We start from the raw sequence: 19,836 nt of genomic DNA on the forward strand, positions 1-19,836 counted from the left end.
GGCCAATCTTCAATGGGTTAGTTGTAGAAATCCCCATCCCAACCTTATGCTTGATAGATTGATGTGCATGAACAACTATGATCCGTCTTCCCAACTCCATAAGAATAATCTTATTAGTTGAGTATCTAGGAAGCATGTACGGCTGCCCGTTGTAACATCCAACTCTCATGTAAGTGAAAGCCGGGAATTGAAGGAACAAGCAACCATATTCATTCACTCTTTCCCATGCCTTGTCTGATACTCTTCTATTCATTAGAGTCTTATCAAATTGACACATGAAATAACCAAAGAATGCATTTTGAAGTAATCTGAACCCTCCTCAAATGTAATCTGCTGGGTCTCAAAGGCAGCTGATCATAGTACTCCCACATAGGTATAAGCAAGCGATTGCCATTGGTAGAAAGACCAGGGAAATGTCTAAGTGATGCTACTAAATACACCAAGTATGAGTTCATATAGAATGTCATGGTAGTAGGGACTGCTGCAAGTTGTTCACGCAAAGTGTCACTGATAATTTCTCCCCATGAGATGTGATGGGACTGCCTTATGAACATGATAAACTGATACACCTGGGGCTCAAAAACATTAGAATGCTCTAGACCCAACATCCTCTTGAGAAGAGTAATGATGTCTCCAATTTCCCACTTGAAGTCACAGCGGTACAACTTAGCCCACCTTGTGAAAGCGGCTCATGGCTCATGGATCCATCTATTAATGTGACGTTTGCAATCCTTTTCCCTCTTGACATAATAATCAATGACACTATCCTTGTAAATCTCCATATACACAGGGGCTGATGGTATTCTAAAAACTTTGTCAATAGTTTCCGCATCAAGACGGATTATTGCCTCCCTATCATCATTTCTGATAGTTCTTGTCTCTTTATCAAAATGGTAAGCACAAGCAAGAACAAACTCAGGTTCTAGGGCAGCCACCGGAAAAGAAGAAGCATGGTGAATGTGGCTGTCCAACAATCGCTGCATATTACTATCTTGCGGATTCTCCACCCTTTTGATGAAATCTAACATGTCAACATGCCCTATTTCTGTATCCTTGATATGATCCATAGGAGAGGAAATTTGTGAAGGAGAAACTTTATTCTGGTACTTATCAAATTTGTATTTCATCTTCTTTGGAACGGAGGATGATGGTAAATCTGACATTGAAGAACAACCTGGTACGCTGCGATGAAGACTTAAAAGTGTCAAAGCAACATCAAGATCAGCTGCAACTATCATCTTCTCTTCAAATGGGAAAAATTCTAACCCTTGCACTTCACAACTTTGTGAGAGGAAGATGGGAAATAAATAAGGATGCTTGAAACTTGGCTTTTGACCAATTTTGGATCTTGGGGAGTGTTTTACAAGTATACAAGTGGGGAAGAACAAATGTGCAATCAGACTTTTGAAACCCGAGTGCAAGTGTACTTGTAAAAAGGAAAATGAAGAAGTGAGTGAAAACTGAGATTTTGATATGTGGGCAATGGCGGGAATGGTAGGTACGGATGATGGTAATGAATATGGATGAAAATGGAAAGATTTTGGGAAGATCATCTTTATGAAAATGGGAAGAACTTTCAACTTGTAATCACATTTAAAAACCCTATTTTGAAAGGATGCATATTTTTCAATTTAGAAACTTGGAATTTCACCAAAAGATGGTTAAGATTTTTCAACCAAAGAGGAAGATCAACTATTTTCATCTTGCAATTGGGTTTTTAAATCCCGAATGCAAGTAAAGAGGGAAAATGAGGAAAGACAAATGCAATCCACAAATTGCTTTGCAAACTTGGAACAAAGGGGAAAATCTCTCACAAAACCGATTTTAGGCAAAAACTAACAAAACTAACATATATACAAATTGACCAAGGAAACCAAAACAAACCAAAACAAGAAATGAAACAAGAGAAAGAGAAGAGAACATACCTTGATCAATCAAAACGACCTCCCAAGAATAAGAAGCAATCCTTGAAAGAATAGAGAAAATCTCTTAAATAGACAACAAACCACACTCCAAACCCTAGCCACGCTTTGGAAAAAACGCCATATGGATCAAAATGCCCATTCAAAGCATGAAGAATCGGTCAAGAGAAGTATCCAACCTCCACGTCTAGGAAAGACAAGCCAAAACGACTTAGGAGAGGTAAGATTCGTGGCATTTCAAGAAGAAAATCGTGGCATTCAAGAAACACGTGTTTTGCTGTTTGAAAAGCATAAAACCAACAACAACGTCTTCCAAATGGCATGAAAGGAGTTGAAAGATGCATGAAAATTGGTATGAAACTTAAGTGCCTTCTTCTTCCTTGAATCTCTCTACAAAAATCGTTGGAAATCTTCAACAAAATCCTCCAATATTGCTGGTCGGGTTCTTGAGGAGGAATGACAAGTTTAAAATGCAAAGAACAAAAGAAATCGGGTTTCTTTAATCCATTTGCAAGTTAAAAATGTTCACTTTTTCATGCATAAGGCGAAATCGGGTTTGCGAGAGAAAACAACAAGTTTAAAATGCATGTAAAAGGGAAATAAAACTCCCTTTACAAGTTTTAAACAACTCAACAAAAGACTAGTAAAGGGAAAATAAAATTCCTTGTACAAGTCACAAAAAAAACTTAAAAATAAAACTTGTAATAAGGAAATAAAATCCCTATTACAATTGAAAGTGACTTTATAAAAATTGTAATGGAGGAGAAAAACCCCTACCATAACTTAAAATCACTTGAGTGGAACTTTTTAAAGGAATTACAAGTTTTATTTAAACTTTATAATTTAAAGTTCACTTGTAAAATGTCCAAAAAGTTCCTACAATGACTAAAAGCCAAAAAACAACAAGGGGAAAATAAAAAGTAAGTTACAAGTTCTATTTTTCATAAAGTGCACTTGTAATTAACCTACAATTTCCCTACAAACACTAAAACAAAGGAAAAAATAAAACTTGCAACTTAAGGAAAATTTCCCACCTACAGTTAGGGAGAAAAAATCCGAAATTGAAGCAAAAACATAGCAAACGAACTCAGAATGCGATGAAATTTAAAACGTGGTTTGAGGATGGACCGAGGATTAGTCCAGTCCAAGGGTTAGGCAGAATTCTGCCTCGGGAGGTGTGTCACAGAGTAAAATTTTCATTTTTTGACAAATTTTTTATGTAATGGTCCATCATTTTTGAAAACAAAAATGAGGACAACAAGGACCTTATCCAATTGGAGTTTTGAAGGTGAATTTAAGAAATTTAAATATTTATTTTAAATTTTATTTATGACTTTTTTTTTAATTTTAATGTTATTAACTTATTTTTTGCACTACATTAGGGTGTTGAGACTTTATTTGCATTGTCAATTGTTTTGAGATGACTTGTGAAGGTGGAAGAGGCGTTGAGCACCATGGTCATTAGCAAATAATGGAGTGTGTGGAGGTATTCAAATCCATAGAGGGCTCAATAGGTCAAATCATTGATACTCAAACTTATTGCTTCTGGATTCGATTGTGTATGCAATTTTTTATATCATCAACATTTCGAATCACACTCCGTGATTCATCATCAGGATGATCAAGAATTCCAAGATAGGGTTTCTAGATAGTGTTAGACAATTTAGTTGCATATGTGGTAGTTGGTAAACTTCTAGAGGTGAGGCACCCTACGTTGTTTTGGAGCTCTTGTGTTGGTCACTACATTGAATTTCTCCTTGAGTATATAGCGAAGCTTGGTTGAAGAACATAGTGGAAGATGTAAGGAATGTGACAAAATACATCTACAACCACATGTTTTGAATCTCATGAGAAAACACAGTGATGGCAAGGAACTCATGTAGTTGAGAGTCATATGGTTTGGACTAGTTTCATCAAATTGTAGAGCATCATTGCTGCATTAGCCAACCTTCAACGCATGTTTATGAGTGAAAGATGGTTGGAGAGTCCTTACTCCAAGAGGGTTGAAACAAAGAGGGTTGTGGAGACCATTGAGATCATCATGGTAAGTTTTCATTCAATTTTTTTGATTTTTTTATAATGCTACAATTTGTTGATTTTATAAATTTTTGATATTTAAATTTGCTGCTATTTGTTTTTTTGATCTAGTTTAATTTTCTGATTTCATTCTTATAAGGTCTCTTGTTTTAGGTGTTAGAATTGTTGGTTAGGGTTCTTTGGTTGGTAGATTGGGATAAAATCCCAATTGGTATCTATATGAGGCCATAGATAGAGTTGGAGAGGTGATCTAGAGAATTGTTAGCTTTGGAGACATTTTGCGTGGTCAAGTAGCTCTAGCAGCTAGAGCTTAGATCGTGCACATGCCTCCCTAATTCTAAGAAAACAAAAAGCTTGAGGGAGATTTATCAAAATGCAAGTTATGATGATGAACCAAATGAAAATCTAAATTTTTGCATTATTTTCTCATAGTGATCCAATATATTTTGAAGAAGCTATAAAAGAAGAGATACAATGTGAGGCCATGGATGAGGGAATATATGCAATAGAAAGAAATAAGACATAGGAGCTAATTAATTTACCTTTGGGTAAACAAGTGATTGGAGTGAAGTGGGTCTATAAGACCAAGAGCAATGCCAAAGGAAGACTAGAAAGGAATAAAGCAAAAGTAGTTGTTAACGGATACACACCTGTTTGAAAGAGAATATAATGAGACATATGCTCCAGTTGCAAGGATGGAAAATTTGTAGATAGTTTTACCAATAGCAACCCAACACAAGTGGAAAGTGTATCAAACAAACATGAAGTCTACCTTCTTGAATGGAGTGCTCATAGAAGTGTACACTGAACAACCACTTGGGTATGGATTTTAAGGACAAGAAAACAAAGTGTATAGGCTGAAGAAAGCTCTTTATGGGCTTCAGCAAGCACCTTGGGCATGGGACAAACTCATCTTTGTTTAGCAAATGCTTTAGCAAAAACAATAGTGAGCCCACTCCCTACATCAAGGCAAGTGATGGTAATATTTTAGTTGCTTTCTTGTATATAGATGATTTAATTTTTATGGGGAATGGTGATTTCCTCATTGCTGATTTTAAAGAAGTCATGAAAAGAGAGTTTAAAATGATATACTTAGGTCTACTAAAACATTTTCTTGGTATTGACGTAAAGAAAAAGAAAAATGGCATTTTTTATTCCTCAAGAAAAGTATGTAGTAGAGATTTTGAAGAGATTTAGAATGCAAAACGACAAGCCCACATCAACATCAATAACCACAGGTTTGAAATTTAGCAAGAAAGATTGCAGCAACAATGTGGCCCAACCTTGTAGAAAACTATGGTTGGAAATCTAATGCATTTGATTGCAACTAGGCCTGATATAATGCATGTAGTAAATCTGATTTCCAAATTTATAGACACCAAAGGATACAAATTGGCAAGCAGGTAAAGGAATCCTAAGGTATGTTAATGGAACCAAGGGATATGGTATTTTGTATGCTACAATAAATGATTTTGACCTGGTTGGATACATTGATATTGGGTAGTAAGTATAAATGATAGGAAGAGCACATCGGGTATGTGTTCCACTTGGGTTTAGGAGCCATTTCATGGGCATCCAAGAAACAATCCATTGTTTCTCTTTCCATAGTTGAAGCTGAGTATATAGCAGCAAATGCAGCAACATCTCAGGGTATTTGGCTATGAAGAATCCTAGTAGACTTGAAAAAAGAAAAAGAAAATGGTACAACCATATTTTGTGATATGTATAATCAATAGCCTTGACGAAGAATTCAATCTTCAATGAACAAAGCAAGAAAATAGAGATCATGTATCACTTAATAAGGGAGCTAGAAGAACATGAAGAAATTAAAGTTCAATATTGTAGGTTTGAGCAGCAGCTTGTAGACATTTTTACCAAGCTACTCACAAAAGACAGTTTTGCACTTCTGGGTATCATGGAAACACCAATAGCATCTCTGGAGTCCTCACAGTCATCTTTAGAAGACACATTCATACAAGCTCTAGAATGGATGGTTTTAGCTCCAGAAATACAAAATGAGCATGGACGAGACTCAGGATCAAGGGGGAGTATTGGAATTTCTAATCTTTGTTAGAGTATCAAATTTCTGATGTACTTGACAAAAACCTCTTGGATCTTGTAACTTCCATTCTCCCTGCAATTGCTACGTTTAATTTTGGGGGCTTTGTTGCTGACACCCAGATTTGAGAATTTTGAACAACAGTTCAATTTGAAAAGGATGAGAAAAACCAAAAGAAAATGAGAAGATAAGAGAAGAGTTGATAGAAGAAATGAGTAGAGGAAGGAAACTATAGCAGCAGTAGAAGAGGAAGAACAGAGTACAGAAGTGGAAGTGGTAGTGCAGCAGTAGCTCTAGGCACGCAGACAGAAATTCTGGAAGAGAATATATACATTGAGAACAATTTTTGTAATCAGTTTGTAACCCCTTTTTGTAAAAGTTAGTTTTGGAATAAATAGAAAATATAATTTTCTCTGTTTTTATGAGTCTTGTTCTTTCTCCTTTGGTCTCCATTCTTGTTTAGTCTGGTTTTATTCCAACAGATGCTATCAGAGCTGTAGCCTTTGTTGTTTAGTTTTGTTTCATTCCATCATTCTTGTACTCTATAAATGCCTAATACAATAGAGTGTATAGCATGTACCATAACAGCTATCTCTTTGTTCCTCTCTCATTGTCAAAATTATGCTCATATCATGAGGACTGAGTTTGTTTGCTCATTATCACAATTTACAACACCGATTTTATCTGAGTTTTACTTTTTCTTTTACCAGTGCCATCCTATGTGTAATATAACTACTCTTCTTCCCCCAATTTTATTAGTTTATCAATTCTTTCAAATCCCTTGTAAACAATTGTGAAATTTACTTAAGTCGTCTTTTATATCACTTGTTTGATGCCTAAACATTACGAGTCTATCCGTTGAATCACCATTGTTAGCCATTGATACTGTATATCTCTCCTAGGAAAATTGAGATTACATTTTGGTTTTTCTTTTTATTTTATATGATTAACTATCTCACATCCTCATATTAGGGTCTTTAATGATCTTGATATACACAATATTAATAGTTTGTAAACCTTATGTGTGAATCAACTGAATGATAGGCTATTACCCTTCCCCCCATCCTCACAACCTACCTACCCTTTATTATGATCGTCTATTTTATTGAACTTATTAATTTATATTTGTCATTTCCTTCCATTCAACTTAGCATCTAATCGACAAACCCATTCAATACTTTCCAAATACATTTCAAAGCAGAAATACACTGTTCTCACAGTAAAGGCAGTGACAAATCAGGACACCATGAGGGATAAAAACCAAGCAAAAAGGTACCAAATCTACCACAATATATCTAGTTCCATAAATCTTTTCAATAGATAGTTAAATCCTGTCAGAGGAGAGAATAAAAACAATTGTATTCAATTTCCCCAACAGATCACAGTAATGCCTACCTACCAATATCACATACTTGCTGATTGGGTTCCCATTGGCTGTCCTGAGGAGGAAACCTTCCTGTTTAATTGTAAGGGTTCCCAGCAATAAAAGCCTTGTAAGTCAAAACTCTTTGCATCAAGTCTCGACCAGTCCAACAACATGGAGATGTTACATCAAGTTTTAGTAATGTTAATATTGCATAAGATCATAATGTGACAGAAGATATTAACAATATCTTAAAAGATTTGCAACACTGTCGTGTATGCATTGAATCACATCAGGAAAAATTAATTTGATTGTCCTTGTACAGATTAGAAAGTATAGAGCTGAGAAGAAGCCCAAAGTTGATAGAAAATGCTATAAATAGGATCAGGTAGTTCTCAAAATGCAAATTTTTGTTTAAAGAAATTAAACCTTGGAGGATTTATAAATAAATATGTCAGCTATTATGGCATTCAATCCCCAACTTTGTGCTGCCAGATAGCTCTGTGTTCAGGACCCAGGTACAGGAAAATGAGCCCATCAGAGTTGAAGAAAATATTGAAGGTATGGAAATCATTGTACCCCAGAATAATAATGTTTTCTCTCAGCTTCTCTCATTCACAAAGGTTGTGGGTCTGGTAAAAAGGTTTTTGCCCTGAATCTGCTCTCTCTAGTTCTGATAATGCTCCAGTCTCCTCCAAATAGGTGAAATCTTCTTCCTTGTTATGCTCAGCATCCTACCAGACTCCAAAGTATTTCAGATTTGACTACCCTTACCATGTACTCTCAAAGAAATACCTCTCCTCTAAGCACTAAACAGTTCCATCTCTTGGAGTGATTCCGTTTTCAGTGCTTATGGCTATGGGAGTAGGAAGTGTGGTGATAAACATACTAATATAGAGAGAGCTCATCATATTGGTAATCCACTCACTGACTTCTGCTCAATGTTGTTGTAGTACTTCTCCATATCAACCTGATATGACTCAGATTTACTTTACCACGATCAGGGTTATCAATGGCATGAAGGGAAACATCACCTAATTTGGTGAGAAATTTGGTGAACATGATACTAAGATTCCCATTTTGGGGGTGTTTGTTACAAAATTTACTACTTCAATTGAAAAAAAAATGATTGTATCATACATCTGATGAAATATTGTAACTATTAGCAACACAGGTGATAGAAGAGTTGTCAATGTATGATCCAATTAAAAGATTGGCAGTTGAAGCTATGCAGGATAACATTGAACTTAGAATACTGCCAAGAGACAATCAACACAGGCTGCAAGCTAGATGCTGCAGGGTTCTGTTGATGGGGAAATGTGTAGCACTTCAGTCAACACATAATAAAATGCACTGAGTACATCCTATTCCCTCTTGAATAAGGGAATCTTGTAGGCTCTCTGTCTGTCCAAACAGGATAACCTCAAGGTTCCTATTGTCAGGTCATAACTAAGATTAGGATAACTTAGGGCTGATGTGTTTTGCTCATAAACACGAGGGGACTTATGCATTTGACAAGCTGGATTGCATCTGATATGGCTATCTAGTGATGCTTCACTCCTCAAACTGGTTAAACAAAGAGAAAAAGGGATAGGGTTTAGAGATCCTAGGGACAATGATATCAATGGTTGATGCTGCAGATAGACAGATGTCAAATAAAACTAGTTCCTACGCAGCCAAAGATAAACTAACAACTCCACAGGAATAGTGCAAGCTCCAAAGGGAAATAAAATTTTTTCATACCATGAACATTCATTTGGATACCCGATTTTGGCGCAATCAAAACAAACATTCACAATTGAACTAAAAGCAACAATAGGATTAGACTAACCATGCACAAAGACCTATATTCATCAAGCCTCCAATGGTATGAAGTATGAACTTGAAATCTATCACATATCCTCACACTTTACCATCAGAACCACTGAACACTAACCAACTTGATGAAAAGAAACCATTCAAACAAGTTAGGGCAAATGGCAAAACACCATCCTTCAATGCTTTATTCATTTGCTCCAACTACCATTACAACAATTTCTGTCCAACAATTCCTACCCTATTCTAATTCTACTTCTAACTGCTACTACTTCTAACCTGCTAACTTTTCTAAAATCCTAACTGTCTAACCTTCTTAAAATTCTAACCCCTTTACAATGAGAGAGGCACTGGCCTTTTATAGATTTTACATTTTGAATGGATTCAATTCATCAATGGCCTAGATATGCCTTCTAGAAACCCTGACAATCATCATTTAATGGCCCCAACAACCATCAACCACATTTTTAGCTACTTTCAATTTTTTTCAATTAACCCCGCAAGAAGACAAAAGTTCACAAGGCTCGAGACACAAAGAAAAAATTGGTAGCTAGGTGAACAACTAACTTTTGGCCCCCCTCTTGAATTGCATTAAATAGGGCCAAAAGTAGTCATTTTACAATAAAATAATTGTTATTACAATAAATCCAAATTTTGGTCATCTCTAGCTGTTCATTCTTTGTTTCTGCATGCTCTAGTAGCATTCTGTGTCTTGTCAACGCCTTCTAGAATTTTGGAAACAACACCATTTGGCCTTTTGCACTGTGGTAGTGATTTTTTATCTTCATACTTTGTCTTAGGCTCGTTCATTGACATCCTCAAGGTGTTGACCTTGAATTCATCTCCCGGCTCTATCTTGGGAATCCTTTGGCTTGATCCTATCCTCAATTCGTGCTCCAGATTGTAGTGTTGCAGAGCCTCCTTTTGTCTTAAGCATCTATCACATGGCCTTCATTGAGCCCTCCATCCTGCTTAGACATGTAAGTCAGGGATCAATCATCATTTCATTTAGTCATTCATTCATTATTGTCACATTTGTTGAAGATTTGTCTTTTGCAACACTCGTTATCACTCACTCTTTCACTAATTCCGTGAAGGAACTCAAATTGATTGTAATGTCCCCTTTTTCGCTCTAGTTTGTTTTGGGGTTTGTTGGCCAATCCCGAGACCTGTTGGTCAGTCAGAGGCAGAATTAGGGTTTCCTATTTTCTAGGAGGATGTTTTGGCAATTCTGGTGGCTTGCATATTGGAGTTTTACAGTTTTGATTTTGGATTCCTTCTGGGTTTTCAGAAAGCTTCACAATGATGGTACATGCATATCAGTCAGTGGAGTTTGGTAAACTTACTATTTTTAGTAAGTGGGGGCAAGGACAACTTACTTTTCAGGGTTTTTTTTGGTTTTCAGAGAGCCTCGCGATGGTGTGACATGCAAACGAATCTGAAAACTTTTCAAGACTTACTAATTTTAGTAAGTTGTGATGGTTGCTCAATATGTGGTTAAATTGCATTTGGACACACTTACTATTTTTAGCAGTATTCTATTTTTAGTAAGTCTTATTTTTAGTAAATGACAGTTGCTTCCCAGTTTGTGCCCTAATGGGGTTTGGAGACACTATTTTTAGGGTTTTGGGTTGAGCCAGTGCAACACAGGCTATTTATGGCAATCCATCGTGGCATGATGATCCAGAGATTTAGTTCTATTTTTGGCAGGCAAATTGGATTCAGCTTCTTCAGCTTGATTATATGATCAAATGGACCTAGTCATTTATTCATTAAACGAGGCATAATGGAGCCTAAGGGAGAAATAAGTCAATTTTGCAATATATTTCATTTATTCATATTGGACGCCTAAGGAGGAATAAGTTGATTTCATAATATAATGCACTTTATCACTTTTGGATGCCACATTATGCTTTATTGATATTTTTATAAAGTATATTTGCCTCTTAGTGAAGGTCGATTTGGGGAAAAGGAGAAATGAAATGTAAATTTCAAAATAATATGAAGTGAACGTGCATTTGGGTTTGGCGTCCAATTGGAGGGAATGTGAATTTGAATTTGGAGACACAAAAGCTATAAATAAGAGTGCTGGGCTCTTGTTTTGGTATCCATGAATATTATAACGAAGTGTTGTTGGAATGCTGATTGAATGCTTCGAGGATTGTCTCTTCCTAGATTGAATGCTTGGCTTCTCGCTTGAAAAGCGACTAGTTGAGACTTGGGACTGTTCTTCACTCAGGAGAATAGATGGAATTCATTGTGAAGTTTGTGTTCGAAGTTTTCTGATTTTGGAGTGCTGTGTGTGAGTTCCAGGTTGCTGATTTTCAGTGTGTTGTAGGTGTGTTTTGCTCATAAGGTTCTGTGTGGTCTTCTGCCGGTTTTGAGTATTGGCTCGTTATTTCTCTATGCTCTTGGCGATCATTCTTGTAAGTTTTTAGTGCTTATCTTGGAGTCTTTAATTTTATAATCACATATCGATTTTCTGCCCTAGCCGTGCCATGCTGGAGCTGCCTTGGGATGCGTGCAAAATAGTTTTGGGTATGTTTGATGTGTTTTGTCAGTTCTAGCTTAATCGCCTATCTCCTAGCTTTCATTTGCATCTGATTTGGGGTCATTCCGTTGTGTGTGGGCAAAGTTGTGAGCGATTTGGTGAGTTTTGTAGTTGCTGGTCTGCATATTTCCAGCTTGCTGTTTGCATATCAGATTCTAAAAGTGATAGTGGGAAGTGTGTTTTTTGGAGGGCATATCTTATCATTTGTAGCAATGGACAACGATGTTCTTATTCTGAAATCTCATGCTGTATATTGTAAAGCTGATTAGTAGTACTAACAACTATTTTTTTCTGGAATTGTAACATGAGACCCACTGAATAAGTGGAAGAGGCTGGCCTTGCCGCCTATCTTTCTTATTGTAATGCTGTCCTCCCACTGGATAAGCTGTTGAGTAGATTGTATTTATCATTTTCAATCCTCCCGCTGAATAAGTGGTTGAGTGATTGTTATTTACTTCAGTTTCATTGGCATTGTGATTGGTTGGTCATACTGCCAAATTGTTGTTAAAATTTCTACTACTCATTGGACATGTGGAAGGGGCTGGCTTGCTGCCCAGTATTTTAATTTCCAATTGATTTTAGAAGCTAACGATCCCTTTATCACCGTATGCTCTCACCTTCCCACACTGGGCTCTTGGTGATCTGAAAGTGGAAGGGCTACCTTTCAAAAGCATTTTGATTATCATTTTTCTAACCCCTTTCATTGATTAACCCCTTTGTGATGCAACATTTGAACATTACTCTATAATCATGTCTAAGAGGGCCCTTTTGGCCTTGGGAAAGTGATCTAGGGAGAGCCAAGGATCAAACTTGGCACAATAAAGTCCTTCAAGAATAAGGCCAAACCATATTCTACATCCCTATACTAAATTTGGAGAGTTTGTGTGAAGTTCGGTCTAAACTTAGGCATTAGGAATACTTTTCAGATTAATAACAATTCCCCATTTTAGTGCCATCACAGAATTTGGACTGAAAAGAGAAAGTTTGGTCTAAACTTAGGGGTTTGGAAGCCTTTTGGGAACAAGGGCTGATCTGATTTAGTCTTCAAACACCGAACTTTGGATGAAATGGGAAAGCTCGGTCAAAACTTTGGACCTTGTAAGCCTTTCTGGAGTAAGGCTTACTCCCTTTTTTCTTGCTAAAGCTGAACGTGGAAAGATGAAAACTCGGCATAAACTTCGGCATTAGGAATGCCTTTGGGAAAAGTGCTTAATCCAATTTCTGATGCAAATACCGAGTTTGCAGGATGGAGCAAAAGCTTTTAGGAACTCAAACTTTGCTTGCAACTCACTTTCCTTGGCTTCTAGCCCTCTATCCACATAGATTTCATGCTGTTCATCATTTTCTTTATCTGCAACCCTTATTGCCAATACCTATAACCTGAATCCTATTGTTTGTGACTGCTCTGATTTTTTTGGGCTCAAAAACACCACATTCTGAGTTGCTTTTGTTTCAATCCTGCTTGGGGCTGCCTTGAGATGTAACCCACTGCATAATTTCAGCACTTGGAAGGTCTTTCGGAACAATGCTTATTCCCTTTCCCAAGCCAACCACCGAACTTTGCAGAGTGGAGGGTAAACTTAGGTCAAAACAATGGGGTTAAGAAGGCCAAAAGGAACGAGGTCTATTCCTTATTTTACTGCAAACACCAAAGTTTGAAGGTGCTGGTCAAAAGTTCGGCCTAAACTTAGGCACAGGGAAACATTTTAGGATTAGTGTTATTCCAAAGTTTTATGCAAAAGCTGAACTTTGCAAGGAGAAAGGTGAAATTCGGTGTTAACTTCAGACTTTGGAAACATTTTAGGATTAGTGCTTAATCTTACCTTTAATGCTACAACCGAACTTGATGATGGCACCTTAAGTTTTAGGGGAAAAGTTTGGAGTTTGGAAGCCTTTTAGGATTAAGGCTTATTCCCATTTGTTATGCTATCACTGATTTTTGACCCATGAAACTTGGTCACAGCAGCATTTCTTAAGATTCCTAAAGTTCTTTCAATCACCGAGTTAGAAAGAATGCCCCATCCAATTGAGCTTACAGTGAACCCATACAGTCCACTAGACCTAGTGATCCAAAGCAGAAAGGACTTGTTGAAGGTCCTTTAATGATTTCATATTCTCGAATTTCTACCATATGGAAGGCACTAATACTCCCATCTTTCAATTTACCCAACTTTTCAATGGATAACTTTCATCAGGATGGTATATGTATGCCTGTAATTTCTGCATGTCCCATAAAGTTAACTGTACAGTTCACAGAGTAGGTTTTTTTTTTCAATTTCTTCAAGCAGGTGCTGCTCTTCTTACTCCCTGTTCTTAGTTCTTGCTCCAAAGGTTATGTTTCGAAAGGTTGAACAGACTGGCATTTTTCTTTTGATTGGTCTACTTCATGTTCTATTATCCTAATTAAAATTTGACTGTAAATAGTAAATACTAAATACTTTGACCTTTCTCCATAAACATAAAAAATAACTCTATATCTAAAAGCACTTAACCTTAGGCTTCTTCCTGCCTCCTATTAGCTAACAACAAGAAAGAAAAAGCTATTTATCAAACATTTATAAGACACCTCCATTTCTCGAGTTTCTGCCTTAAGAACCCACCTATCAGTCTCCTAATTTAGTTATTTTGTTGCAGGATATTTTTGAGAACACTCTATGTTTTTTTATGTCCATCAAGTATATTGCCATTTTCCATTGACAAAGTCTGTTTGTTATATTGTTTGTAGAAGGTTTACCCACATAGAGTTGCCACATTTGCGTCTTGAGTTCATCATATCAAAATCATAGAATAAGGGCAAGTAATAACATATGAACATATTTATTTATTTTTTATTGGTTAGTCCCTTGCAGGGAGTCCTCAAGCTTAGCTGCCACAAGCAAGCGGTATCTCTTCCATCAAATTTACCCAGGAATTGCACCTGGCCTTGACTATTGGGGTACACCACACCTAGACATGAATGTGATAATAAACCTGGTTAACTTTATTCAACAGAAACAACTTTTTAAACTTAGAGTCAACAGACCCAACTTAATGTTTTTTTAGAATTGAATCTGGGTCTTCACAATGAGAACCCAATGATTTAACCAATTAGGCTCAACCCCTTTGACAATATGACCATATTTATTTGTCCTTAGGTATTTTAATAAAATGCAGATACAGTACCAGCAATTGTATGGGACTGAATAATAATATGATATGGATTGCTTGATCTTGCAGAAAATATTTACCAAACCATAGGCTACCAGAAAATATTATAGCAACAACAGATGCTAAAGCTGCTTTGCAAGGGGCTGATTTCTGCATTCATGCTGTGCCTGTACAGGTAAGCTTATTTTGATTTCCTCTTGTACTCTTTCTTTCTATTCAACACAAATACATCCTGTACTATTTATACAATGTAAGCTTTGTTCATGTTGTTTGTAGTAAATTTTTGTTTCTTATGTTGTTATATTTGTCTTGCAGTTCAGTGCAGCTGTTTTGAAAAACATTTCAGAGCATATTTCTCCAAAATTACCTTTTGTGTCTGTAAGCAAGGGTTTGGAACTTAATTCATTGCGGATGATGTCACAAATTATCCCACAGGCACTTGGAAATCCTTTCCAGCCAGTTGTTATATTGTCAGGGCCATCCTTTGCTATTGAACTTATGGAGAAGTTGCCTACAGGTTCGAAAGATGAAAGATGGGACTAGTTAAAGTACTCATTTAACCAGCCGAACTTTTTTTTTCTGAAACAAGTGTTTGTGTTTTATTTCATATGGATCTATTTCTTTTGTCAAAGAAAAAACATTGTTGGAGAGAAACCTAAATTGCTGATAAATAAAAAAATAATATGTAATGCAGGCTTTATCAAGGATTCTTCTGACTTGTTGATGCCTGAATCCAAAGAGTATAAGTGAAAGTTGATGGAGCAACTCTGTAGAATTCAAATCTTATACTTTGCTTGCAATCATGCAGCAATGGTGGCGGCCTCAAAGGACAAGGACTTGGCAATTGCTGCTCAGCAGCTTTTAGCTTCACAGTATTTAAGAATTAGCACTTCCAGGTAAACAGGGCTAGTCTTTTAGTTTTTCCTTATACTACTTGAGTGTATTGTTGATTCCCTTAATTAAATCAAAACATTGATCTTGTTTTGCAAGATATCTAGAGGTTGTTTATGTTGGTTTGTGGAAAGGATAATACTTTTTCCAGAAAATAAAAATTTAGGCTTTAATATTGGTCAAGTATTGATTGCACAATTTTACTCAGTGATGTTACGGGAGTAGAAATTGCTGGTGCACTCAAGAATGTTCTTGCCATAGCAGCAGGGATTGTAGAGGGTATGAATCTCGGGAACAATTGCATGGCAGCCGTAGTTGCACAAGGTTGCTCAGAAATACGATGGCTGGCAACAAAGGTGCGTGCACTTAAAGATAGATTGCAGTTTTTCCTTCAATTATCTAAAATTGAAAATCATGCATCTAATAGTTTTTTTTTCCTCATCAGATCAGTACTTTGTTAAACTTAATCTAAGTTTTTATTCGGAAATTCTGGATTAGTTGAGTAAATAACATTTGCACAGTTGCTTCCCTTACAATGGAGTGGCCTATAATTAAAAATAAACATATAAACAGAAGCACTCTATGGACTCCATCTTCCCCTTCCTTGCACAATGCACTCTCCTAACTCTTTCATCCGCCCTCCCCCCATTTGGTGTATCAAAATGAATTTCAATGGAATGGCAAAGGGAAACCCAGGGCCAGCTGGCGAGATGGAATATTTGGAGATGAATGTTTAAAGACGCATGCAGCAATGGCTATGCTGAAAAGTATTTATATTACAAACTCTGGAGGATGAAGAACTTGATGATGGAAGGTGGTTCTCAGATTTTAATAAATGCCATGAAGAATGGAAAAGTGCCTTCATGGTGATTGGGTTAAAGAGTAAATGTCGTATCATGCCTCTCCAAGAAGATGGATAAGAAAGTTTTATGACATAGTAAGAAAGAAGGGAATAAAGTGACTGATAGGGCTTTCCAATCTTGGTGAATCTCTCCAAGAAAAATGGATCCTTGATTCTAATTTGGCAAGGCAAGTTACCAGATGTATTGTGATGTTAGTGACACAAGATGCTAGGTTGATAGTGTTGTGCCTCACACACACTCCCCGTCGCTGATAGGGACCCCCTTCCTTAGTTTGCCTCGTCGAGGCCCTGAGTAGGATTTGTTAGGTTTGGCAGAGAAAGAAACAAAGAGAGAGAGTAAGATATCCTGGAATGCAGTGGACTTGGGCTTGAGTATGCTTGTAGTGTCAATCTAGGAGTTGGAATGTCGCCACAAAGAGCGAAGCTTTCAGAAAATCAGAGAAGACGCTAAGCTACGACCCTAGAAGGCTTGAAAAGCAATATCTAGGGTACGATTTCAAATTTTGCAGAGTTCAAAACTGTGCTAAGATGACCAATGCTTGCAGAGGAACAAAGGGTAGAATGAAGCAAATTCAAGTCATTTCCACATAAGGTGCTTTTGCTATCATTTGAAAATACAGAAAAGTTGTCAACACTTGAGATGTAAACAAACCAAAAGAGTTCGAACCTTTTGGGGTGTAAATCAAAAGAGGCGAAATACATTTCTCAGGCCTTAGAAAAGGCGATGAAAATACCAAAAAAAGTTAGGGTTTAAATTGCAATGTATTTTTCGTATGCCTTTTGAAAGCCAAGACGTTTTAAAATCGCCTAGAAATATACCGATAAAAATACTTAAAGATGTCCAAATTGCTAAAGTGCCAAAACGAAGCAAAAGATGGAATAAACTGGGGGTGCTAAAATGAAAGAACGTCTTCATATCGTCTTTCAAAACACCGAACAAAATATCAAAAAAGGTCAGGAAGTCTAAAGTTGGAATGAACAAAATAAAAGTTTGTGGCATTTTAAACCAAAGCACTTTTTGTTATTTCACTTCCAAAGCCCGAACTAAATACCTAACAAGGCTTCTCGCAATGATAAAAACCAAAAGAAAGTAATAAAGTTCGAACTTAAACAAAAACGCATAATATAAACTTAGGCGTTAAAGTGAAAAGGTCTTGTATTCACTGACGATTACACCGAAATGGGGTCAAGTTAAGTTGAAGCGAATGCAAATAGTTCGTGGGTTTTAAAAACAAAGCGCTTTTGTATATGCCAATGATAATATTGACAATATATCGAAATCCCCCAAAGCATTAAAGGGAGTTGATTAAAATAAAGATCGAATGTTTTAAAACCAAGGCATTTTGTTTTCGCCCTCCCAAAACCCGAAGATTATGCCGAAGTAGTCAAAATGCCAAAGTGTTAGCAAGAAAGGGGGGTCAAATGAAAATAAAGTTCGAGTGTTTTCTAAAAGCCAAAACGTCTTCATTTCGCCAATGAAAACACCGAGGAAAGGCTTGAAAGAATTGTTAAGGCACCAAGACAAAGTAAAAGTAAAATGAAGCTCGAAATCTTTTAAACAAAGTGCCTTGACCCAAAACTGAAGAAAATGCCGAACAAAGTTCAACGCAACATCTAAAACACATCGGATATAAATCCAATAAAATCGAATTCGATCCTTTTAATGGGAGATGAGGGCAAAACTAAGTTTCGAATTCTCCCCAGCTGTTGTTTAGCATCAAAAGTTATACCGAATTCCAAAGGCTTTAAAAACACTAAGGAATAAAGCAATCAATTAAAATTCGGTCTTTTGGGAGGTGAAGTCATTGTGCGAAAAGACCCCCCCCCAAAAAAAAAAATAAATTCTCAAACTCGCACAACATTCAACATGAAATCGTAAATCTTCCAAATAAATGGTAGCATTAAGACTAGGAATTAGCCTTATTGCTTAGGGATTTTCCTTTGCCAAACTTTAGCCCAAGGTTTGGAGGTTTCTCACCTAAAATGGCACTGCGAGGGTAATTGGGCTATTTCAAAAATGTGTGATTAATCCTGGATTGTCTTGTTTGTGCAAGATGAATGGCGCCGTGCAAGGATCGGGAAGGCGAAACCTCTAGTAGGGCGACAAGAGGAGATCCAACACAAAGATGAAGATGTGATCGTAATAAAGCCGAAAGGTGAAGGTGTGGCACACAGGATCATAATGGTGATCACGGAGCAGCGAAGAACGTGCTGCAGGGCCGAATGCAGAGAATGACGATGGCGAGGAGCAATTCAACTAGAAGGGAGAGACAACCACCTACAACAAGATTGAAGGTTGGTGATTACACAGATTGTTGCAAAAGTATCCAGAAGCAGAAGAAATGCACAGCTCGGAACAACAAAAAAATCAATTTGTTTGTAAAACCAGAATTGCTTTATTGTAACAAGACTACTTGTGGGCCCCATTAATGTAATTCAAAACAAAAAGGGGACACAGGTTAGTTATATCTCAGCTACTTGATTTACCTCGATCCCAGTGAAGTCTTGTCTCCTAGCAAAATTGATTAAGAATAGTTGCAAGTAGCTAAAGTGGTTGAAAAGGGGCAGTTGGGAAGTTATGAGAATTACTAGGTATGGATTAAAGCTGTCAGGGCTTCTAGAAGGTAGATTAGGCCATTGGATGGGTTAAATCCTGGCCTTTGATCCAAAATGTGGAAACTATAAAAGGCCAGTGCCTCTCTCTTTGTAAAGGGTTTGATAGTTGGAATTTTTAGAATTAGATAGTAAGCAGTAGAAATAGAATAGAATAGGACTGCTGGGCAAAAATGGTTGTAACGACAGTTAGAACAAATGACTAAAGCATTGAAGCATGGTTTTTTATCATGTGTCCTAATTTGTTTGCATGGTTTCTCTTCGGTTGGTTAATCAGAGTTCAATAATTTAAATGGTGAAGTGTGAGGGTATCTGATTTGATTTCAGGTTCATACCATTGGAGGCTTGGTGATTGTAGGTTGTCGTGTATGGTTAGTCTAAACCCTATTATTGTTATTAGTTCAACTTTGGATGTTTGTCTTAGACTGCGCTTGAATTGGGTGTCTGAATGAATATCCATAGTTTGAATATCCTTTTATCCCTTGGAACTTGCACTATTCCTGTGGTGTTGTGAGTGTATGTCTGGCTAAGCAGGAATTAGTTTATGTGAAATTTGTCTATTCACAACCTTAATTG

At 36.9% G+C, this 19,836-nt stretch overlaps 1 protein-coding gene across 1 annotated transcript in view; it reads left to right on the forward strand.

The window, feature by feature from the left end:
- LOC131039426 (glycerol-3-phosphate dehydrogenase [NAD(+)], chloroplastic) overlaps nucleotides 1–19,836 on the forward strand; it is a 169,341-nt gene that overhangs the window by 46,069 nt on the left and 103,436 nt on the right. Inside the window, exons 3-6 of the mRNA XM_057972190.2 lie at nucleotides 14,964–15,069; nucleotides 15,210–15,411; nucleotides 15,703–15,790; nucleotides 15,994–16,141. Of these exons, the coding sequence (XP_057828173.2) occupies nucleotides 14,964–15,069; nucleotides 15,210–15,411; nucleotides 15,703–15,790; nucleotides 15,994–16,141 (544 nt within the window). The remainder of the gene's footprint in view (nucleotides 1–14,963; nucleotides 15,070–15,209; nucleotides 15,412–15,702; nucleotides 15,791–15,993; nucleotides 16,142–19,836) is intronic.

Source organism: Cryptomeria japonica, chromosome 10 (genome assembly GCF_030272615.1).
Source record: "Cryptomeria japonica chromosome 10, Sugi_1.0, whole genome shotgun sequence".
NCBI classification, from domain to species: Eukaryota; Viridiplantae; Streptophyta; class Pinopsida; order Cupressales; family Cupressaceae; genus Cryptomeria; species Cryptomeria japonica.